This window comes from Phyllostomus discolor, chromosome 5, assembly GCF_004126475.2.
Source record: "Phyllostomus discolor isolate MPI-MPIP mPhyDis1 chromosome 5, mPhyDis1.pri.v3, whole genome shotgun sequence".
Lineage (NCBI taxonomy): Eukaryota > Metazoa > Chordata > Mammalia > Chiroptera > Phyllostomidae > Phyllostomus > Phyllostomus discolor.
Genome location: NC_040907.2, coordinates 26,729,823 through 26,754,084, shown reverse-complemented (window position 1 = coordinate 26,754,084; position 24,262 = coordinate 26,729,823). Strand labels below are relative to the sequence as shown.

At 49.8% G+C, this 24,262-nt stretch overlaps 1 protein-coding gene and 1 long non-coding RNA gene across 2 annotated transcripts; one reads left to right on the top strand and one right to left on the bottom strand.

Moving 5' to 3' along the window:
- Positions 1-10,032: 10,032 nt before the first annotated feature.
- On the bottom strand, positions 10,033-21,997 carry MFSD2A (major facilitator superfamily domain containing 2A). The gene is given in 15 exon segments (XM_028513994.2): positions 10,033-10,496; positions 11,300-11,476; positions 11,569-11,712; positions 12,117-12,229; positions 12,319-12,402; positions 12,969-13,052; positions 13,253-13,374; positions 13,499-13,589; positions 14,051-14,208; positions 14,555-14,633; positions 14,765-14,888; positions 18,594-18,718; positions 20,203-20,277; positions 20,279-20,335; positions 21,746-21,997. Coding segments are annotated over 15 exon segments (1,590 nt in total). The 5' UTR covers positions 21,839-21,997; the 3' UTR covers positions 10,033-10,432.
- A 118-nt stretch (positions 21,998-22,115) lies between these two features.
- LOC118500579 lies at positions 22,116-23,569 on the top strand. The gene is made up of 2 exons (XR_004903152.1): positions 22,116-22,246; positions 22,474-23,569. It is a non-coding gene; the product is annotated as an uncharacterized LOC118500579 (long non-coding RNA).
- The last annotated feature ends 693 nt before the right edge of the window (positions 23,570-24,262 follow it).

Here is a 24,262-nt window from a genome sequence, read left to right as displayed (position 1 = left end):
GCTGATTCCAACAGGATTTTGCAGAGTGTTTCAACAGTGGAATAGACATTGGGAGAACTGTGTGAGGCCCCAAGGTGCCTACTTTGAAGGGGACTGAGGCATCATTGTCCTAAGTACAATGTTTCTAGTATTTTGTATATTCTTCAATAAGTGTCTATTTTTCATAGTACATGTCTGGCAGGACACTTTCTTGACAGACCTCGTACACCTACAATTTCACATCCAGATATATACCTAAGAAAGATTAGTTCGTATATTCATAAGGGGCTTATACAGAATCTTCATAGCCGCTTTATTCATAATAGCCAAAAATTAGGCAAAATCCAAGTATACATCAACAGGAGAATGAAACAATTTGTGATGTATTCATAAAACGGAATATTACTAGCAATAATCAAAGTGAAAAAATACTAATACATAGAACAGTGCAGATACATCTCAACTGATGATGCAGATTGCATCTATCAACTGACAAAAGAGAAGGAAGCCAGACACAAAAGAATATGCTCTATATGACTCCATTTATAAGAAGTTTAAGAGTGAGCAAAATTAACCCAGGGTGAGAGAAATCAGAACACAGCAGTCCCTCCCTTTCTGCAGTTCCAGTTACCCGTGGTCATCTGTGGTTAGAATATATTAAAAGAGAAATTCCAGAAATAAAAAATTGATAAGTATTAAATTGCATGTGTGCTATTCTGAGTAGCATGATGAAGCCTTAAGCCATCCTGCTTCATGCCCTCTGGGACATAAATCATCCCTTTATCCAGTGTATGCATGACGCATACACTCCCCTCCTGTTAGTCACTTAGTAGCTGTCTTGGTTATTAGATCAACTGTCACAGTATCCCAGTGCTTGTGTTCAAATAACCCTATTTTACTTAATAATGACCCCAAAGTGAGAGGGTAGTGGTGCTGGCAATTCAGATGTTCCAAAGAGAAACTGTAAAGTGCTTTAAGTGAAAAGTGAAAAGATGAGTACATTACAATAAGATATTTTGAGAGAGACCACGTAACTTTTATTATAGTATATTGTTATAATTTTTATATTTTATTACTAGCTATTGTTGATAATCTCTTACTGTGCCTAGTTTATAAGTTAAACTTTATCATAGGTATGTATGTATAGAAAAAAATATCATATATGGGGTTTAGTACTATCTGTGGTTTCAGGCATCCAGTGGGTCTCTTGTTCTTTTGGCTTATTGGCTTCTTGGGCTCTTGCTTTGCCCTGCACAGATGGGAGTGCTCATGGGACTGGCAGATGCTGGGCTGACCTGGGGCTTAGGCCCTGCACAGTTGTAAGCCAGCTCCCAGCAGTACGCAGGGTCTCATGCTGGGATTCATGCCTTGATAGGCTCCAGACTCTAGTTCACTGTGACCCAGTGCAGCACTGCTTGTGGGTCCTGGTCTGCTTCCTCTCTCTCGCCCTGAGGGCAGCACATGGAGGCATGAGCTGGGAAGTTCCTCAGGAATGGAGCTTCCCCTGCATGACCGTCTGGAGTGATCCGGCAGTGCTCCCCAGACCTTGAGAGAGAAAGCTGCTGCAAGACGATGGCGACTCTAGAACCCACAAGTAGAAATCCCAGACAGGTTGGAGACCCTTTTTGCATGGCCAGCTTAATCTTCAAAAAGACAGATAAGCAATAATGAAGAATTTCTGGATGTGGCTTTGGTTTGCAGTCTTTCGGGGAGCAAGGGAGGTTCTACATCTTGCAAAAGAAAAGGGTTCAGAGCAAGAGTGCTCCAAGCTCCCTCAAACTGGGAACTCTGTTAATAAAAATCTATTTCCCTCCACACAAATCTTTGTGTTGTGTGTATGCATGGTGACAAGCAGCCAGACCCCATGCTGCCTGGTTACAGGACCTTTCATCAGAAAGGAAATAGGCTGACTTGAACCATAATGACCTGTCTGCCAATGGCAGCAAGAAGGAGCAGAAGGCTGTTAGCTACAAGGTAGGAATGTTGTAGACGGCATCCAAGCACCAGTTGGGGATTGTATTAGAAAACCTACATCTCTTCCCTTGTGGTGTCTGTAACTGGGTCCCTTTAAGCAAGGAGTGGAAGAGGTCCTCTCATACACTCCATTGTCCCTTGGTGTTACCATTTTGACCAAGCCCATGATCTGGTAGCTATAGACTACTGGGGAACTAGCTTTGGCATCTGGGCCCTGGTAGAAGTGAAGGAGGAGGGAAAGACAATTTGGTGGGAAAACAAAAATACCTCTGAGCTTGGGAGTGAGACCTAGATTCTATCCTCTTCTGCCTATGACTGTGTGCACCTTGTACAAATCCCTTGCCCTCTCTGAGCCTGGGGGCTAGGCTGGGTTGTTTCCATGTCTTCCCGAATACAGGCATCCTTTAAGGCTGCATGGGACTCCTGAAGAGGAAGGTATCAAGATGGGTGACTGTCATTGTCACAGGTGGGCACCGGTAACCAGGTTCTTGGTGATTGCAGACAAAGAATTGAACTGAACACACAGTTTATAGCAGAAAGAGAGAGAGCAGATTTATTAAGTGATAGTACACTCCACAGAATGTAAGAACGGGCCAACTCCAAGCAGAACTTGATCTCCGGGTCTGGAGGGCAGATCTTTCCTGGCTAGTTTTGGTGGGCTATTATTGTGCATATACAAGTAGTTGTATTACTTTAAAGCTACTGTGCATGTGGTCTCTCATGATTTCCCTTGATTGGCCGCTGGAGAAGAAGGTCACACAATGTTAACTTATTATAATGCTACTATAATGAAGCAGGGGTCGTGTAGCATTTTCTGTGCAGGTGCATTCATGAGTTGCCACGATTCAGAGCTTTTCCAGAAATTGAGAACAATCGGTCTTAGAACAGGATCTCTATCCTGTATCCATTGTCTTTTATATTAGCCCTGGGGCACCTCCGGAGTTTCCTCCTTCCAGACTATCTTCTGCCTCATCCTCATGGTGGTGGGAGACTGTAGAGGCCCTAGGGTGCATTCCCCATGTCCTGTGAACCACTAGAAGGGCAGACAGCTCTACCCCACCCTGCTTTTCTGAGCCTAAGTTACCCCAAAACATCCCAGACTCCCCCCAAGCTATTCCAGTCATTTTGGAATGTTTTTGAGTGAGGACACTGTCCACCTAACCTAGGCCAATTTCAATGGGATCTCTGCCAGACTGGAGGCAATTTCCTGGAAGGTGTGAAATCAGAGCTGACTCTGGGCTGCATCTCTTTGTGACCACACCCAGAAAGGGCCTCAGGCCACAGAAATCAGGGATTTCTTTGATTGCCGTGGAGATTTGAGCTCCACCCTTCCTTGCCCAGTTGCCCTGGAGGAAAAGCGAGAAGAAAGCCCTGGATCTAGTCTAAAACCTCATCTGTCATTACTGCTTCTCTGATTCTTCAGTGAACCAAAGCAGCCCCACCTCAGCTCATTTCTTTGCTATAGCATTTCTAGAGAACTGAAGCAGCCCCGCCTAGGCTCTCCCTTGTTTTCTTCTCTCCTAAGCCCTTCCATGTTTCATGTCCCCAGCTTTAATAAACATACTCTCAAAATCACCTGGACTAGTATTATGAAATCTTTCCTGCTTGAAGTCAAGAACCCACACACTACCAGCCAGCCCAACTCAGAGCTGCTCTGGGCTCAGGTCTTTCCAGTAACAAACAGAGCCCAGCTACTGTTTCTTCCACTGGGCTTTTGGAAAATGACAGATCTGCATGAATAGAAGACTAGATGCCACCCTAACTTTGCAGGCACTTGAAATCTGGGGGTCATGGGTGGAGACAGGAAATGAGACTTCAGCAATGACTGATGCGGACTTTCCTGCCAGGTGGGAACCTTAGAGTGTGTGTGTGGTGGTGGGGGGGGGGGGGGGGGGGGGGGGTAGGGGGAGAAAATCACAGAGGGAGAAGTGAGCCATAGAAGAATGAGCCAGCAGGGCTGTGTGGACTCAGGAAGCAAGTTACAGAGGCAAAAGAAGAGCCCTTGGAGTTTATGAGAAAGAAAGGCAAAGAAAACAGGCCTGGGGGAGAAAAAAAAAAAGACCCGGGCATACTGCAGAGAGAGTGAGCCACTCTGGGTCCCTCATCTTAAAGGCTTTTATCTGGTTTCCAAAGGCAAGGATTTTAGAAGAGATCTCAGGGGAGGATCTCAATAGAATATTTATTGGCTTTCTAGGTGTGTCCTTTCAGGCTCGTGGTCTCTACTGATTGGTTCGAGCTAGGGTAGGGGGCCATTAGTCAGTGCAGCTGGCCCTGATGTCAGCCATGGTATTGCCCTACCTGGCCTTGCTGCTTCTCTGGGCCTGGAGCTGAAACACAACTGAGGCCTAGATGTGACCTCTAGTTTGACCAGAACTCTCTCTGTGATCAACAGACATGAAGCTTTGTTCCTAAGATTTAGAAAAAACAAAAAAAGATTTTATTTATTTATTTTTAGAGAGAGGGGAAGGGAGGGAAAAGAGAGGGAGAGAAACATTGATTAATTGGTTGCCTCTCACACGCCCCCAACCAGGGACCTGGCCCTAAATCCAGGCATGTGCCCTGACCAGGAATCCAACCTGTGACCCTTTTGTTACAGAACAGACAGGGGCAGGGTGAACAATATAAAAGACCGCCCCCCTTTTCTCTGGGGGTTCCTCCCCCATACTAGGTTCACTTTGCTTGCTGCCAGACGAAAGGCATCTCTCAATACCAGAGACTGGTGAAAAGAAAAGGAATTGTTTACTTAAAAGTTATACAGACTTAGAGTAATGGCTTAATGTCTTTATTAAAATACTAAAGTTCTTTAGAATACCCACAGACACACACAGTCCTTCCTTCTCTCCCTGCCCAGTCTGGGGTACCATATCTCAGGAAAGAAGTAGAAGTCTGTGATTCAGGCTCCTGGCACCATCAGCTGTGTCACCTCCACGATCTCCAGTTAATCCAAAACCATGTGGCACCTTCTCATGGCCCACCAGCAAGAGTCCTTTCACCCCTTTTCTTTTAGGCAAAGTCTCTCCTGCTTCCTAAGCCACATGGTCCTGACCCTCACCCAAGCCAGGGGGTCCCCACTCCACCAAAGCTGCGTGGTCCCCCCCTTGCAAGGCTGCCACACCTGGGTTTAAATCCCAGCGCCAGTCTTCCTCTGCAGCCCCATTTCTGACTCCTCCTGAAATCAGTTATACCTGCCAGCATTCCTGCATTCTTCTAGCTTTACTGGACTGCCATAGTAAGTCCGGGCAGGTTGGCCCATGGCATGGAGCCAATCATCTCCAAGCTCTCTCACAGGCACAGGGGCTGTAGCCAGGGGGAGTTGCCTCACATCCTGGGTGGAAGTCACTCCCATCCCTCTGACTCAAAGCATGGCCCCAGCTATTTAACATATCCATAAAATGAGTTAAAGGTTATAGAGATGTTAAATAACCATGCCAGAGGTTAGCTGCTAAGCTGTTGCTATACAAAACAGCTCTGAATGGCCCTGCCCCATGTGTCCCATCCCACAGCTCAGACTTGGGGTGAGGACATCCTATATATTTTTTTTCTATTATTTTCTGGACACGTTGAATTCTGGACCCCATTACAAATCCCTATTTGGCGCCACACACACCCCCTACCCCTCCGCACCCTTGGCTGCACCCTGTTACACTTTGGATCATAGGGCAACGCTCAGTCCACTGAGCCATACCTGCCAGGGTAAGATTAACCTTTGTATAAGCCTGGCCCTCGACTACCTACCTGATCTGCCCAGTTAGGAATTTTACAGTCAGGTCACCCTGTAAGGCTACTTTTCTTCAGGTTTATTACAGAGCCCCTTTTTTGTCCACATCTTGATTTAGCATTTGACTCTCCTACTTAAAAACTCATCAATGGGCCCTAGCTGGTGTGGCTCAGTGGTTGAGCACCGGTCTGTGAATCTAAGGGTCACCAGTTCAATTCCCAGTCAGGGCACATGCCTAGGTTGCAAGCCAGGTTCCCAGTGTGGGGGTACACAAGAAGCAACCACACATTGTTTCTCTCCCTCTCTTTCCCTCTCCCTTCCCCTCTCTATAAAATAAAGTAAATAAAATCTTAAAAAAATAAATAACTAAATAAAAATAAGTAAATAAAATTAAAACTCATCAATGGCTTCTTTCTGCTGTTAGCACCAATATGCTTAACATGCCCTACAAAGCCCTGTGCCATCTGCCTCTGCCTTCGTTTTTCGAATAATGTAAATCACTTTTGTTTAAATCTCTTTTGTTTAAGTCTCTGTAATGGCTCTCTGACTGTTCTCAAATTAAAATTCAAACTCTCACTGTTGGCTACAAGACCAGGGATGATCTAGTTCCTGTACACGTCTCCAAACTCACCTCATACCTCCGGTCCTCTCATTCACTGCACCTTGGCCACACTGTGTCCTTTCAGTATTTGAAATACACCAAGCTCTTTGCTACCTCAGGGTCTTTGCACTAGCAGTCTCCTTGTGGGGTAAGTGGAGGCAACCTGGCTTCCTCGCCCAGGTGTGTGGGTGGGTAGCTAAGGGGAGCCGTGTTCCCATAGCCTTGGAGGGGCCTGATAACCAGTGTTCTCACAGCCTTGAGACTGGGCCTGATAAACTGTTCCCATAATATGAAGTGAGCTCATAGGTGCAGAATTATATTATGTTATATAATTTCTGGCATCTTGCTGGCTTTGTTCCCCTCTAGTACTTAAACAGGTAGGGACTCCCTGCTGGGGGCAATGATGATGAGACACACAGGGGGACAGGTGCCATGATGGGTGCCACACTGGGGAGCAAGAGCTATGGCAAGAGACATGCAGATAGACATGCAGCCTGCAGCGTGCATGGCTTGTCCACTCATGAATAAAGGCGTGCCCGACACCCCAATGGCTCCTAGAATAAAGGCATACCAGATATCCCAATGGCTCTGTGAATATTTTTTTGTCTGCACTAATACCATGAACCTGCCTGGCCTTGAAGGGTGGCAACACACTCCCCTATATGCAATCCTTTTCTGGAAGGTCTTTGAATGTCTGCTAATTCTCCTCCTTTGTGCTTCAAAACAAACATCACGTTCTCAAAACATGCCTCCCTCAATGTAAAATAGCCTTCACAGCCCTGGATCCATTGGTTACAGTGTCATCCTGTATCCAAAAGTTTGCAGGTTTGACTCCTGGTCAGGACACATACCTAGGTTGTAGGTTCAATCCCCAGTCCAGGTGTTTGAGGGAGGCAACCCACTGATGCTTCTTTCTTACATAGATATTTCTCTCTTTCTCCCTTCCTCTCTCTCTGAAAGCAATGAAAAAAATGTCTTAGAGTGAGGATTAAAAAAATAATAATAATAACCTTCACACAGCTTCCTCTATTACATTTCCCTGCTTCTTTTCTTTTGTGGTGCTTACTACAATCTGAACTTATTTATATGTCCATTCATTCATCATTGGGCCCCACTGAGAATGTAAGTTCTTCTTTGACACTCTGTTTTCAGAGCATAGCCAGAGCACAGCACATAGTAGGCCCATTATAAATATTTGTTCCATAAATGGATAGCCAAGATCACAAAGCCAGTCAATGACAGATTTGGAATTCCTCCTTTGCAACATCAAAGATGTTGCCCCTGTCTTCCAACAGGTGGAGCCAAAGCCACGTTTGGTCTTTAGCAGGGATGCAGGGTGGACAAGGTCCACCCTTGGACCTTGTAAAGCTGGATTCAAGTGTAAACAAAGTCAAGATAGCACTCCTCCCCAAGGATGGGTAGATATGAGCTGTCCAGAAGGACCCTGAAGTAGCCGATGACCCAAGGGGGTTCTGGGGCCTCAGACTGCTTCCTCACTTCTCCCACCTGTACCAAACCATCTCCCAGTCAGCAGGGGTCTTTGAAAAGAAAGAACAAAAGAAAAAAAAGGAGACCACTTTTCTGTGAGCATGCACCTGGAGACAGGAGAGGGTTTTCAATTCAAAATCCCAATCGTACAGTTGCGTGGAGCTGAAGCCAAGAGAGAAGCATAGTGGCGGGTCAATAGGAAGTGGGTCTGACTCACAAAGCCCTCTTGCCATAGCTCATGTCTATTTAGCTCCACAAACCCCACCCACTACCTGGGCCATGGTCTCACGTGGGAGACCATGGTGAGGTTGGGCATGGAAATCTTGGAGCTGCCCCCAGGGGCAGGGGGTGGAAATGGCATCCTGGAGCCAAGACACACTGGGCCGATGTCTGCCAGGGGGACCAGAGGCCAGAGGTGTATTCCCCAGCTGGGCAGGTGGCCTGCAAAAAGGGCTCAGTCTAAATCTGTGGTGATGTCAGGAGTGTCGAACTTCTTCCAGAAGGCAACAGGGACTCACAAAAGGGTTTCTACAAGGGAGAGCTACTTGGTTATCTTGGGTAGTTTGCAGAAGGAATGAGAGATCAAATCAAAGGCCAAGATTAGTGAGCATGCTCATATAATCATCATGATAAGTAACTGTAGGACTGGGAAAGAAGCAAGTGTGACAGGTTTAGGAAATTAAATATTTTTAAAAACAGGACTTGTTATAACTAATTAAACTGATCTTTATTAAGTGCCTGTTAGTATCACTTTATAAATTTATAAAAGTGACTTGGCAGAGCTTCATTAGCAAAAATTGGAGCCCCACACCCAAAGTTAAAACAAAGTCCAAATAGTCTTAAGTGCTTGTCTTCTCTGGGCCTCATTTATCCATCTATACAATAAAGCTGGGGTGTCAAATTCATTTTCACCGGGGGCCACATCAGCCTTGCAGTTGCCTTCGAAGGGCCAAATGCAATTTGAGGACTGTATAAATGTAACTACTCCTTAACTAGGGGCAAGGAGCTTGGCGCTGCCACCGGGTAGAAACAAGGTACCCGGCCAGATAAAACAAGGTGGAGGGCTGGATAAAACAAGGTAGAGGGCTGGATTGTCCAGTGGGCCTTGCGTTTCCCACTTGTGCAATAAAGAGATTAGACTGGGCCCTGGCTGGTGTAGCTCAGTGGATTGAGCTCAGGCTGCAAATCAAAGAGCCACCAGTTTGATTCCCAGTCAGGGCACATGCCTGGGTTGCAGGCCAGGTCCCCAGTGGGGGCCACGTCAGAGGCAACCACACATTGATGTTTCTCTCCCTCTCTTTCTCCTACCCTTCCCCTCTCTAAAAATAAATAAATTAAATTAAAAAACAAAACAAAACAAAAAAACAACAGTTTAAAAAAAGAGAGAGATTAGACTGGTAGCTCCTGATCCTGATAGCTTTGCTTTTTCCGATGTTTGGAGCTTGGCTTAAGTGTATAAAACCCAGTAATCTGCCGAGGCAGGCCCCTATCCATTTACAAGAGCCAATTGTTAAATTTTCAGGAATTCTGCAAAATAGTATCATTGGTAACTGCTATAGTGGGAGTATTTACACCATGGAAATAGGCAAATGCTATAAACTAGGCCTTCCCCCAAGCCATCCTCCTCCCTGCCACAGGTCATTGTCACCAGCATACCAGTGAGACGCCTTTTCACCTGCCACACATATATCCAGCCAGATACATCCTCACCTTCCAACACTGTCATTAACAATTGTGAAGAGAGGATCACAGGTCTGTAGGACCCACAGGACCCCAGGCACACAAAATCAGCCCCAGCACAGCCAGGCCCACAAGCTCAGGCACAAAACAGGGTGCAAAATACAGCGTGCTGGTGTAGGCAGAGCAACCCTGACAGCAGGTAGGTCAGTCATTATCAGACGCAGGGGAGCGGAGGTTGGTGGTGAGTGTGCTGGAGTCACACGGACTGAAGATGGAATTCCAGTTAGGTCCTCTTGGCTTGGTGATGTTAGCCACATCCCTCTCAGCACTGGAGCTCCAGTTTCCTCATATTTAAAATGGGGACAAATTCTGACTTGGATTCCGGGATTAGGGGAGATCGCTGGCAAAGTGAATGCAGAGCCCCCACACCACGCCTGGCACTGATAGGTGTTTAGTAAATGTTGGCTAATGCTACCATCGCAACTCCAGGCTCATTTTCTGTACCCAGGGCCCCTTCAGCTCAGTGCTCCCTCTATCTGAATTTTGGCACAGAAGGGCTCAGTGAGTGATGAAGGACAAAGAGAGAAACAGCTCCGTTTTCCAGCTTTTATGAAAATTAATAACATTAATAGCTCACAGACATATACACACACATACTTTGCTATGTACACAGTCATTAAGTTATTAATTAGTCTCTGTATAAAATGTTTCTACATTAGTGTTCAGGGCTAGGCCCCATCAGTCCTTGGCATATTCACAGTAGCAGCCCCAGGGCTTGGCCCCGTGGCAGGAAGAAGGAAGCAGGCGGCCATGTGGATAGCCTGCCCCCAGGTGGGAATAGGAGATGTCCCAGACTGAATACTCTCATCTTTGGCTCCCTTTCTGGCACTTGGAGACCAGCTGTCGAGTGAGCAGGCAGGCAGACTCAGACTCCTCCCGTGACCCAGTGACTCGGGCTGTGTGCTTGGCGACTTCAGGCAACACGGCAAGTCCTAGAGGATGCTGGCCAGTTCTGTAGAGTCTGTGTCAGAGCAGCCGGAGCTGCTGGCCTCTTCCCTGCAAGAGCCGGAGAAGAAGGGTTAGAAGAACCATCCTTATTCCTCCCATGCCCACACCTGCCTCATTCCTCTCCTAATCTTGGCCCTGCAGTCTTAGCCAGCTGTCGGGCAAGTCTAAAACGCTCCCCCTGTCAGCCCAGACACAGCTGGTTGGTCTGCTCTCGGTACCTGCTACTCACAAGGCATCACAAGCCCAAGGACTACGGTCTTGCCTAGGCTGGCTGATGGGCTGGCACGACATACTCCACCCTACCCTCTGGTCTCCCGAAAGGCAGGCTCAGGCCACACCTGAGGTGCTGCGTGCCGGGACTACAGTGAAGAGTGCAGGGTGTGGAGTCAAAACGCCAAGCCTCAAACCTGGCTCTACCCTTTACCAGCCAGGCCAGTCAGTCTTCCTGGTTAAGCCTCAGTTTTTCCATCTGCAGAGTGGGAATCACAGGACTCTGTGGCACGTAGGGTTGTTGGGGGACTACAGAGGATCATGAAAGCACAGTCTCTAAAACATATACTCCTCAAGAGCAGAAATTTCAGTTTGCTTCATTCAGTAGAGCAATGCCTGCCACATAGGCGTCCAATAAGCCTTTGTTGAATAAATAGATATAAAACCACTTGGCATGCAGCTTCATGTTCAAGAAATATCAGCTGCCACTACCATAAATTGGCAGAGGGCGGGGTGGAGGAGGAGCCGTCAAGGGAAGGGGCACAGAAGTCTGGACATGACCACAGGAGGCATAGTCTGAGGACTTAAGACTGGATAATGCCCCTCCTCCACCTCCTTGTCCCCACCCTCCGCGCTCTCACCTCAGAGCCTGCAGGGCCTTCTTGTTCTGCCGCCGCTTCTCCTCGTCAATGGGGTACAGCTTGAAGAGCAGCAGGCCTAGCAGGATGAGGGCTATGGGGGCCATCGTCACCAGCATCTTCAGTGTAAACCTGACGGGTGCCGGCTGGAAGCAGCCACTGGTCTGGTACCCTGCAAAGCTGTGGAACCCAATGGGAAGGCGAGTGGTGAGGAATGGGCACCTGGGGCCTGTATCTGTCCAGCACTGTCCTAGGCCCCCCAACTCACTCACTCAAGGCTGAGGGTAGAGATGCCCAGTGAGACTCCAGAGGCGAATTTGGTGAAGAAGACATAGAAGGAGAAGAAGATGGGCTCGGTCCCATGGGCTTCGGGATGCTTCAAGTGGAAGTCGTCGATGACGTCAGGCAGCATGGACCTGTACAGAGCGGGGCAGCCATGAGGACATGCCCGCCTAGCCACCCAGGACCCTGCTCGCCCATCTGGCACCTCTGCCTGTCAATGAGAAGAGGTGGTCCTCTGGGAGTTCGAAGCCCCATGGACACAGCTCAGTGAGGAGATGGCAACTTCACGTGATTAAGGCCTCCTCCTTTGTGGTAAAGTAACCCCACCCTCGGGGCTCCTGGGCAAGCAGCGGGCAGACCAGACTTAAGGCACCATTTGCCCCCTGATTAGGTATTCCTGCACAGTTCACAACCTGTACAAGTGCATGGGAAGACCTGTCCCATACCCCCAATATGGATCTCCAGAATTCTCCCACAGGAGCTTCAGAAGTGGGGGTGGGGGGCTGGGGAACATACCCAGGGGGGCCTATATACTTACCAGGGTAATAAGAAGGCAGCTGCTACACTGACTCCAGCAGCCACAGCTACCACATATGTAACAATCAGGTTACTCTTGTTGAGGGCCACCAGAATGAGAAACGGCACTGCTGACTGGGGAAGGGGATGCAGAAAGATGAGTCAGCTGGGAGGCTCCCACCGGCACCCCCCAGCCCATGCACTAACCCTTCAGTCCCACTCACTGAGATCCCAATGTATACAGCTGTCTTCTTGCCAAACCGGGTTAGAAACCACTGCCAGATGGGAATGGTGAATGTGGCTGAGAGCTGTAGGTGAAAAAGGGGTGAGGGATGGGGGTTAGAGCCATGGAACCCCTCCTGCCCTTCCCAGGACCCCAAAGGTGCTCCCAACCCTGCCTAAGATCAGCCAGAGGACATCACTGAGCAGTGAGAAAGTTGACAGGCACCTTCGATGGCTGGCTACCCAGCCGGCTGAGAGCAGGTCCTAATCTTACCTTCTGCTTCTCTGAGCACAGCTGAGCCGTGTTGCCAAGCTCCTGGCCTCCACCTCTTTGTTCTCCTTATCTTTTCTACTTGAACATTTAACTCTTTCTTTCCCTCCCAGTGTTATTGAGATGTAATTGACACATACCATTTTATTAGCAGTTTAAGGGCACAACATAATGACTGGATGAATGCACCCAAACTTTTTCAGTCCAACCTAAGCAGCTGTAGGTCAGATCCCACCTAACTATTTTTGAGAAACCTCCCTCATCCCTTCATGACTTTGGGTCAGTCTGGGAAATGCTCTCTGACTCTCCTAGGAGCCCTCTCGCAGCCTACTGCCACTTCGGCCCCCGGCTGCCCACCCACCCCTGGGGCCCCACACGCACCATGATGGCCAGGAGCAGGTTCTGGAATTCGTTGCGGAAGCCCAAGGTGTAGGTACAAAACAAGGCAAAGTTACCCTCCACCAGCTGGGAGATGCGGCACGAGAGGGAGAGAGAAACACAAGGGAAGATGTGATTTTGGGCCTGAGTCTCCCCGAGACATTTCCTATGCTCCAGGGACCTCTGCTTACCCGCCCCCAACTCCACCTGTCTCTCCAGCTTGTCACATCCTGAGTCCTTGGTCCACCCGCTCCCCCCTAGGCTGAACATGTCAGCTCCCCACTTACCATGAAAGCCAGGGAGGTGAAGAGAAAGGCAGCAATGACCTTGACATATGGGCCGTGGCTCATGACCAGTCGGAGGCCCCGAAAGAAGGGTATCTGCTTGGGCTGCTGAGTCTCACAGGGTTCTGGGAGCCAGAGAGGACAGTAAAGAAGGAGCAGAGGCCCCTTCCAAAGCCTGAGGCCCAGGCAGAGGGACAAGGCCATCCTGTGCTGGGGCCTGGACCCTACTGCCCCCTCGGGGCTTCTCACCTCTCTGTTCCCTCACGCCCAGGACCAGGATGACGGCACAGATGACATAGATGGAGGCGATGACCCCTGCCGCCAGCATGTATGCATTTTTCTACAAAGGAGGATAAAGGCAACAGAGAAAGACAGTCAGTCTGTTCTCATCTCAACTCAGCAGCTCCACGCTATGACCCTGGACCAGTCCTTTCTACTCTGAGGCCTCACTGTCCTCACCCGTGAAATGGGAGAATCATCCTGGGCCTGCCGCTATGTCCCAAGGCTGGGCAAAGTGCAGCGGAACCAAATGTTAAGAAGCCCAGCTGTGGAGTCTGAAAAGCCACAGTTTAAACCTCCCCAAATCTAGTTTCTACAATTCACTAGCTCTGTCACCCTGGGCAAATTACTTAGCCTCTCTACCCTTCCATTTCTTTATCTACAAAATGGACATAGTAACAGTTTGACTATCAAATGCCCAATGTTTAACACACACTAGCTATTATTACTGTTTTGAGGATGACTGCAAACCACCCCATTGTTCCTCAACTCCCCAAAGCCCTGCCCCGACAGGGTCCTCACCGTCTCTCTGAGCGAGGTGCTGCCGTGTGTGCGGTTGGTGTCTTCTGCAGCCAGTGCCGAGCCGTTGGGGTCCTGAAGACAAGGTGTGTCTGCCTGGCCAACGATTTGCCCTTGGATCGCTGTGCCCAGAACTGTGCCCAGGACCTCCACAGTCATCCCTGAGCAGTGAAAAGAAGGTCCTTTGGAGGGGACTCATGGCTTGTGGGCCCCTAGGAAGGTATAAGCAGCCCAGTTCTAGTCCCAGATGACGGTAGCAGCTCCAGGTAGGGTCATTGTAGGGTGGTGGGGCAGAGGGCACCTTGGCCTAAACTCATGACCTTGCTCTGTATGACCTCTGGCTAGTCCCTGCATCTCTCTAATCTCACCAGAGCCATAAGGGGATTGAGTTATTTTTAAGATGGTTTCATACCCACTCCCAGCAAGGGAAGAAATGTGGCAGGAGGGCCAGGGAGCAGGGGACCCAAGGTTCCTGGTGGGGGGGATCAGTGGGCGAGGGAGACTTACGGTAGGCAGTGGCCGAATCCCGCTCACTCTGTTCTGTGCTGATGAACATAGTGAGAGCTGAGTAGGGAACGTGGAAACACTGTCATGGAAGAGAGACCCTTAGCCAGTCAGACGATGGACAGACAGATGTGGCTTCAGGCATCAACCCTGCAGGCCCCAGGGACTGCCCCCACCCCTGCCCTGACACCCAGGGGAGGTGCCCACACTCACCGTGACCAGGGTCTCAAACAGGCAATAGAAAAGCAGGTACCATAGGACCTGGCCTGGTGAGAAGTCAGGCACGAACCAGATAAGGAAGTAGGCAACGATGGCCAGGGGCGTAGAGAAGATGATCCTGAGGGAAGGGAGGATATAGATATAAAAAATTCAGCCTTGAAAAGGAATGAAATTCTGCTCTGACAGGTGTGGCTCAGTAGGCTGGGCGTCATCCTGCAAACCCAAAGGTCACCGGTTTGACTCCCGATCAGGGCACAGGTCTGGGTTGCAGGCCAGGTCCCTGGCTGGGGGCATGCAAGAGGCAACCGGTTAGTATTTCTTGTTTGATGTTTCTCTCCCTCTCTTTCTCCCTCCCTTCCCCTCTCGCTAAAAATAAATAAAACCTTAAAAAAAAAAAAAAGGAATGGTGCCCTGTCTGGTGTGGCTCAGTGGATTAAGCATCAGCCTATGAACCAAAGGTCACTGGTTTGATTCCCAGTCAGGGCACATGCCTGGGTTGTGCGCCAGGTCCTCAGTTGGGGGCGTTCAAGAGGTAACCAGTGATGTTTCTCTCCCCCCTTTTTCCCTCCCTCCCTCCCTCCCCTCCCTCTAAAAGTAAATAAAATATTAAAAAAAAGAAATTCTGACACATGCTACGACAGAGATGAACCCTGAAGACATTATGCCAAGTGAAATAAGCCAGACAAAAGGACAAAGGCTGTATGAGTCTACTTTTATGTAGTCAAGTTCACAGAGACAAAAAGTAGAATGGTGGTTGTCAGGGGCTAGGGGAGAGGAGGAATGGGGATTATTGTTCAATTGTGTAGTTTCGGTTTGGAAAGCTGACACACTTCTGGAGCTGGATGGTGGTAACAGTCGCACAACAGTGAGAATATACTTAATGCCACTGAATTGTACATTTAAAAATTGTTAAAGTGGTCAATTTTGTTACGTGTATTTTACCACAAAAGTCATATAAACATATTATAAGGAACCCTAGCTGATGCGACTCAGTTGGTTGAGCATCCTTCCACAAGCTGGAAGGTTGTCGGTTCGACTCCTGGTTAGGGCACATGCCGGGGTTGCAGGGGCATGTACTGAAAACAACTGATTGATGTTTCTCTCCCACAGTGATTTTTCCCTCTTTCTCCCTCCCTCCCCCTCTATGAAAGTAAAAATATCATTTCAAAAAAAACCCCACCATATTATAAGGTGATTAGTTGCTATGGGTTAAAGAATAAAGCAGGCTACATGGGTATGGGGAGTATAGGGGTGCACTTCACACAATTCAGGGTAGTTTTCCTCGAGAAGGTGACATCTTTGCCAACACCTGAATGAGGGGAAGGAGTTGACCGTGCAGACGTCTGAGGCAAGAGTGTGCAAGGCAAAGGGAAGAGTTAGTGCAACATCCTCAGGCAGGACTCCGCAGGCATGAGGCCAGCGGGGCTGGGGTAAAGTGAGCATGGGAGATGCAACTATGACATGAGTTCGGAGAGGAAATGGGGCACCAGGTCATGCAGGACCATACAGGTCAGTGTGAGGACCATAGTTCTGTTTCCTAGGGTTGATGTAGTTTTGAGGTAAGTAGACTGGCATTAAAATGTAGAACAGTGAGTGCTTGGGATACGGTGTTTGCTGTGATTATCACACCAGGGAAGCTCAGGGGGAGAGTGTAGGCCCACAGCCAGGGAGCTGCAGAGAGCGCTGGGCTGCTGAGAGACCTCAGGTCCCACCCGGCTGCATCTCAGCCCCCTCCTGTGACACTGCTAGCATCCCACCTCTCATTGGGTGGCCTTGGGAACTCCAGGGAGAATGTCTGTTAAAGTCTTCTTGGTCTCAGGGGGGTAGTTTAAATAGTGGCTGAGGGCAGATCTGGTCTAAAGCCAGCAAGGAGAGCAGGCCACAGGGCTCAGGAACCCAGAAAGGCCCAGCCTCTTCCTGTACTGACTGAAGGGGTATCAGGTCCCAAGCCTGAGGAGGGGCCCAGGTGCTAACTGCATGGACAGGGAGGAGGTCACATATACTACAAGGCAGCCCTTCAGCCCGTGAGTGGTCCCGTGTGCCTTCAGACAAGGGTAGTGGTACCACTCAAGAGGTATCACCCAGGCAGGTGAGGACATGCACTCATCAGAAACCAGCCCGAAGGGCTGCAACAACTTCACCAAGCCGGCTGCCACACCTGCCCAGGGAGAGGCTACAGGGAGGGCCTCCCCTGTTCTCCCTCCCTGCCCTCCTTCACCCCTCCCAAATCTACGTGTCTCCTCAAAGAACAAGGGCATCAGCTTCGGTCAAACACTCCATCTTCTAGTAGGCGGCTGAGCAGCTGATGAGGAACTGAATGTGACTGAGAGTAACCTGGGCTGCTAGAGTGCCTGCCTCTCATTGGCTGGGCCTCATGAGGAGATGTGGCAGCAGAGCCCCGCCTCCCACTAGCTGCCAGGGAGGCCTGTACAGGGCCTAACTTCCAAGGTGGCTTCAGCCCGGATGGCTCCAGTCCCTAGGGAACTTTGAGCAGCCTGCCCAGGTAAGGCAGACTGTCCCTGCCCTCTAGCCCTGAAGTCTGGATCAAAGGCTCCAACCTGGGCCACAGCCAGGGGCTGGCAGGATTGCGGTGGGGGCTGGGGGGCGGGGAATCGTGGGAAAGGAAGCTGTGGAGGAGAGGCAGGGGCCTGTGGGAAGAGCTTTGAAGGCTGAAGGCCGGAGACCAGGTATGGGCACCCCTGGGGCAGGAAGGCGCCCACTTGAGCATGGATGGGCTGGAGATGAAAGGAAATATCACCCCCCCCCACCCCACCAAGCAGGATGTCCTGGAGGGAACCAAAGCTGCAGCCTGTCAGCCTCTCCTGTGTGTCTCCCTTTACTGTCTGATCTGTAGCACCCCCACCCCCACCTTGCCAGATAGTCTGAGGCTGAGTACTACAGGTTTTGTACCAAAGGGCCAGAGGTTATGGGTCTGCTTTCCAGTCTTGTCCCACTAGGATACATTCTGAAGGGGTGCCAAATTATTTATATATTACTTAATGTGTGCCAGGCACTGTTCTAAGTACTTTACATATAAAAAAGAAAAAACAGGAACAGCCCTGACCAGTGTAGCTCAGTTACTTGGCCCTCGTCCCATAAACAGAAAGGTCACTGGTTCAATTCCCAGTCAGAGCACACTCTGGGTTGAGGGTTCGATCCTGGCTGTGGTGCATGCGAGAGGCAACCAATTGGTGTTTCTCTCTCACATTGATGTTTCTCTCCCTCTCTTTATCCCTTTCTTCCCCTCTCTCTAAATATAAATAAAATCTTAAAAAACAAACAAGCAAACACACACATTTAATCCTTACCATAACCCCATGAGATAGGCATAGTATCATCCCCATTTTACAGATGAAGAAACTTGAGACTCAGAGATATTAAGTGACTTGTCCCAGGTTGCACAGCTGTGAGTGGTGAAGCTGGTATTCAAAATGAGTCAGGCTGGCTCCAGAGTGTTAACTCCCAACCACTATGAAGGGCTACCTCTTCCACTATGGGAAGTGAAAAGTTAGGAATCCAGCTTCATTGAAGGGAATGGACCTCGGGAAGCAATAGGGTTTGGGGGAGGAGGAGACTTGCTCAATCTGACAATTTGGCCAGCCTGGGCATGAACTGGCAGGGCACCTCAGGACCTACGCCGGGGGTAGCTGACCTCAGCTGGAATTTCAACACTAGGGTTGTTGTGTCATTCCTTCTCCTCACCCCTCAGCCTGTGACAGAGCACATGGAAAAACTGAAGGGTAGCAGACATGCCAGACTGTAGGGACATAGACATGTCAGAAGTCCTGCCTTCTGCCACCTTAAAGGAGCCCCTTCTACTCACCAGGGCATAAGACGGCCCAGTCTGGTCCAGGAGGATTTGCTAATGCAGAAGCCCACCAGGGGGTCTGTGAAGGCATCCCAAGCTCGGCCCACAAATAGGATGATGGAGGCAGAAAATGGGTCCACCTGGAACAAGGAACAGGCAAAAGACGACCCCTTCATCTTTCTACCTACCTCAGCCCTCGCTGCTGGGCAAGAGCAGGGACTCCCTCCCCACCTCAGCCAGGCCCCTGGCAGTCTGTGCTGCTCCCACTCAGGCCTCAAGCGTCTTCACTTGCCTTGATAGTAGTGACAATAGCAATTTTCTGATAGCAGTAGCACTGTGTGCCTCCTTAGAAACTCTCCCAGATCTGTCCCCTGGTATCCTCCCCTTCACTGCCACCTTGGAAAACACTCCCATTAATTCGAATGAATCCAAAATCATTTCCTTGCCTCCTTCTCACAGCCCTAAGCCCCCAAGCACCTGACACCAGAGTTAGTATTTGTTGGTTGACCACAGTGGGCCTCAATTTCCTCATCCATAAAATAGAAATTATGATCCTTTTCTTACAGGACTGGCATTATGATCCCTATCTTATGGTTCAAGCTCTATCCTGGATGTGAAAAAGAACTCATGCTTTTAAAAAACGGCCTGTTGCTGCCCACTTAAGCTGTTGTCTCCCCACAAACCTTCTAGGCCTGAATAGACAGCTTCTCTGGGTTCCTCATCCCTCAAGGCCCTATTATTGCTATTGCTCCAGGAAGCTGGAAAACCAGTGTCCTTTCCCACTGGCAGTCTCCCTGATCTGGCTTTTTCCAACTTTAACACTTACTATAATATAGTTTTACACCATAGTTGCAGGTTTCTCATATTTGTATCCCATTCAGGGCCCAACCCACGAAAGTTGCTTGAAAAGTAGCTGCTGAACGTCATTTGCTCTTTCTGGGACTCAGTGTTCTGACCCATAAATGGATACAACTGAGATGCCCTGCTTGCAATGTCGGATACTACATAGAAAAGATGGTCAGTGTGGGAGCCCTGAGAGCTGTGGTTGTTCCGCCTCCCACTCTCCCATTCAGACAAGGTGAATTCTCAGGATGCCAGGCTTCTGGCCAACGTTTCTCAAAGCACAGAGGAGTCCTGCTTCACCCTAAGTACCCCTCCCAGTCTAAGACCCTGTATATGGGGACACCCTAATCAGTGTAGCACTTGAGGACTGCCGACATGCCTCTCTCTGCTCCTCAGGTGAAAATGAGATGCACCCTATCCACACGCCTGGCATTATCCACCAACCCCAGAGCTAAACCAGCTGACTGCTTGCTGTCCAGCTGGGGACATGGTGTGCCAGTCTCTTCTAAGAACAGCGTCACCAGCGGGCTCCATTCTCCCTCGCACTACCGCCTACCCCTCTAGGATCTGTTCCTCTCACCAGACAAGGAGGAGTTGCCTGACTTTACCAGCTAAGACTCCTGGGGCAGATAGACTCCCCTTCCAGATACTTTCCAAAGCCTTGTTATTTCTTACCCATGGTGACTGTGACAGGCAGCAAAGAAGGGATTCCCAGTCCCATTTCACAGATGAGGAAAACCTTGGGATGCTACAGGAGCCCTGATGGTCTCAATCCACTCACCTGAGCCACATCCAACAGGTAGATCTGCAGGAAGAACCCCAGGGCACAGCCTGTCACCTGGTAGGGGGCCCCCCCCAACTGCATAGCAAAGCTTGTTGCAAATGGACAACTGTTGTTTCTTCTTTGGTTCCTTCTGGGAGGAAGAGAAAAACATAAAAAGAGACTGAAGATCTTGGTCTCTGTCCTAGAAGTTTCCAGAATCAGGACATCCCTCTAGCCAATTCTGTCAGGAGGAACAAGTCTGTCTTGTCCTATTCCCACCCAGCCAGATAGCACTTCCTACAAGAAAAGAAAGGTATTCTCTATCCTTAGGAACGTGACAAAGGGGAATCAATACTGAAGAAGTTTCCCCTAAACCACCCTACCCTACCCACCCCACCCCCAGATTCTTATCAGCCCACCATCCCTAAAAAACTCCCCAAGGCCTCAGTCATCCTCCTCCCCAGATTGGAAGGCGAACATGCTTCATCGGTGGACCTGTCTCTACCCAGCACCAACTGCCACAACCTGAAAATCCTCTTGCTGCCAAGTCCTGAGCAAAGTAGCTCAGCTCCTGCTCTGGTTCAGGTCCAGGACCCACCTGTGTACTGGGCAAAGGCTCTAGAGAGCTGTAGGGGCTCAGCCCAGCTGGCTGTAGGCACAGCTGTTCCTTCCAACTGTTCCAGATGATCCCTGGCCCCAGTGGGCAGCCAAAGCCTCAGGCAAACCCAAGAGCTATCCTACCCTTCCTCAGCTCTAGGGACTTTGGAGAAAAGGAAAAGCAGGGCTGGGTTCTCTCTGGGTGTGCCACCAAAGAGGTTGAGTTTGCTCAGGGAAAAGTAGAGATTACTCAAACATGGTAGCCGCTTAATTGCTCACCCCTGCTCTTCCGCAGAATTAAAAGAAAAAAAGCTATTGCCTGGGATCCCTCCTTGGGCCACCTGATTTCATTCGGTCCCTCTTTATGTCCAAAAAGCTGGGGATAGTACCCAAGGTCAAGATGTACAAGGCAGGAGCATGAGCCCCGAACACCCGCCTCCAACACACACACACACACACACACACACACACACACACACACACGCCTGAAGAATGCGGCTCCTTTAAGAGCAGAGTCCTTGTTCTTATGAATGAACTTATGAAGCAGCCCTCATTGAGTTGAGGCAAAGCGGAGGTAGGCCTGCGGGGAGTAGGGAGTGAGAGATGGGGAAGCAAGGGGCCTTTCCTAGATTTCTGGGGTCTGACTTCTAGAGTCTTTCTGGTTTCTAAGCCACTCGTCACAGAAGAACACAAAACAGCTAGACAGAGCCCGGGCACCACGTGGAGCTGCCGGCAGGGCACTCCGCAGAGATTCAGAAAGAGGGCGGACAAAAGGCGACACCCGTGTCTACAAAACTCCATCACCCCCAGGGCACCTCTGGGTTCTCTTCTGTCCCTGGGCCCGTCTGTTCCCAGGTAACCTAAGATGTTTCAGAACCAGGCTTACCCTTCGACCGCCCCACTAGTCTGTGCGCCCCCCGCCACCCCCGCCCTTTCCCCTCCACTCGGGGTGCTGCGTTCTCACCTTCACCTGAGCTTGGCGTTCACCCGTTTGGAGGATGCTTGCAGGCAGCAGCCCCGCTGCGGAGCCGCTCTCGGCGCCCTCTCCTTTGGCCATGACCCGCGGGCCACGCCGCCTGGCACCGGTACGCCGGGATGCTCTTCTGCTGCTTCTCACTCGGTCCGGGCTCGGGTAGTAACAGCAGCCGCCGCAGGCGCCGCCACAGTCACTGTGCACTGGTGAACCAGGCCAGGCTATCTGGGCTACACCACACACTGCCTTCTCCCTGCACTCTTAAAGCCTGGGCCCCGCCCTCTCGGAGTCAGCCAATCCCGGATCCTGCCCGCCTCCAGTCTATCCTCTCGACAGCCGGCTCCCCCTCGCCCGAAGTTAATTTAAGTGAGTTTTGGAGCGGAGTTCTGCCAGGCCGGATCTCGCCACACGGATAAAGGCCTCGAGAGCCACCTGACACTCACCAGGAAACTGAGGCGGAGGCTGAAAGTGACCTGCCAGTGGTTTCCCAGAGTGAGTTTTCCCTGAATCCAGCCTACACTCCATGATTTCTGACCCCGCCCCCAGCCTAGGAAAGGGAGGCGGCGGGGAGGGAGTCAGAAACCCCTTTAAAATCTGGAATCACTTGAGTCTCCCTCTCCTCCAGACCTGGAGGATGCAGCGCTGGCATTTTCTTACCGATGCCCCTCTTTCATTCCCTAAGACCTATCATTTCCTCTTCCTGGCACTGGCATCTTTAGGGCCCTCAGCGATGGGGAAGGAAGATAAAGCCACGCAGTCCGCTGTCGCTGCCCCTGCCGGCAACGAACTAACTCCCAAGTTGCGGAGAGGAGGCCCGGGACCACAGCTGCCACTACGCGATGAGGGTAACAGCAGTCGTTTATGGAGAGCGTCCTCCCTGCTCAACACGAACTCATTCAGCCCTCCAACCACCAGATGAGGCTGGAACTGTTTCTCCCTTTTACAGCTGAAGAAATGGAGACTCACAGATGTGGCAGAACCAGGCCTGAAAGGTTTTGTCCCAGCCTTCCCTTTTTAACAGCCCTGCTCTGTCCCTCTCAGCAAAAAGTACCAGAAGGCCGAATGTGTCTCCCCAACAGGAAGCCCGGGGAGACACAAAGCTACAATGGCACTCTGGGTGTAAACAATCAAAGAAAGGTTTGAAAAAGAGAGTGCTGAGTAATCTAGTCCTTGAAAGAAGATGGGAGGACATTAGTCTAGAAGAGAGACCAGGCATAGGTGCCAGAAAACAGGGTCTTCTCTCACCTCTTGGTCCCTCTGCCAGCGCTGTCCCAGGCAGACATCCAGACGCTGGTGGAGAGCAGTTTGCTCTAATTAGTGAAAGGGCTGTTGGGCAGGTCCTCAAAGCCACTCACCCCCTTTTATTTTCCCCTTAAAATCTCTAATTGCCAAGAGAAGATAAGAGACCTGGCTTTCCCAGGATGGCCACTCCAAGCTCCCTCATGTGCCCTCGCAGATCCCATCTTGGCACACAACTCTTGGCCACTACTGAGCAGAAGGCAATCAAAGAGAGGAAGTTGAATAGTGCGAAAAGGGCACAAACTGGCCTCACTGACCCCACCAGAGCTCTGTGACACTGTTCTCTCTCTTCCCCATTCTGGGCTTGGATTGGCTGGGGTGGATTCTATGATCCCTTTCAGCCTTAAAATTTTCACTGCTATAGCATCACACTTAACACAAGTGATTTAGATCCCTCGCCAGACCATGAGTTCCAGGAAGGCAGAAACGACACCCATTTCACTTCTGCCTTATTCCCACTGACAAGCCTGTGAACTAACTCATTGTAGGAACTTAATAAATGTGTGTTCAATGATGCATGCTCAGTCTTCCTCAGGTACAAGTACAAGAGGGGCCCATTCGGAAAAGCCCCAGGCTCCTCCAGTTGATTCTGGGCGACTCAGTTAACCTCCCTGTGTATAAAGCAGGGATAATAAGAGCGACTACCTGATGGGGTTATTATGGTATGAAACAAGAAAATGCGCAGGAAGTGCTTAGTTCCAATTCCATGGGAACTGAGGCTGAGCTCGTCCCCCTCCTGGCCCGATTCCAGCCTGTCAATGTAGCAATGCAAGATTCCAGATATGGCCTGACCAAGCCAGCACAATAGGCCTATTATTTCCCCCAGTCTGGACACGACACATTGTTAATGCAGCCTTAGGCTGCTGGGCTTCACAGCCTTTCTCTTCCATGATTAGTTCCCATCAAGTTGTAGTCAACTAAATCATTCAGATCCTTTTTACTGGAGATGGGGTCAAGTCAGGTCTCTCCCCCTGCCTCTGTTTTGTCTAACATCTTGGAGCTACAGAAGGATAATGTCATCTTGCTTATTCCAAACTGTCAAAATTGTTTTGGGTTTTTTTGTTTGTTTTTTAGATAAAACCCCATTCTTTTAAAAAATGTGTATTGAATTTACTGGGGTGACATTGTTTAATAAAGTTATATAGATTTCAGGTGTACCATTCTACAACACATCATCTGTATATTTTATTGTGTTCTCCCCAAAAGTGT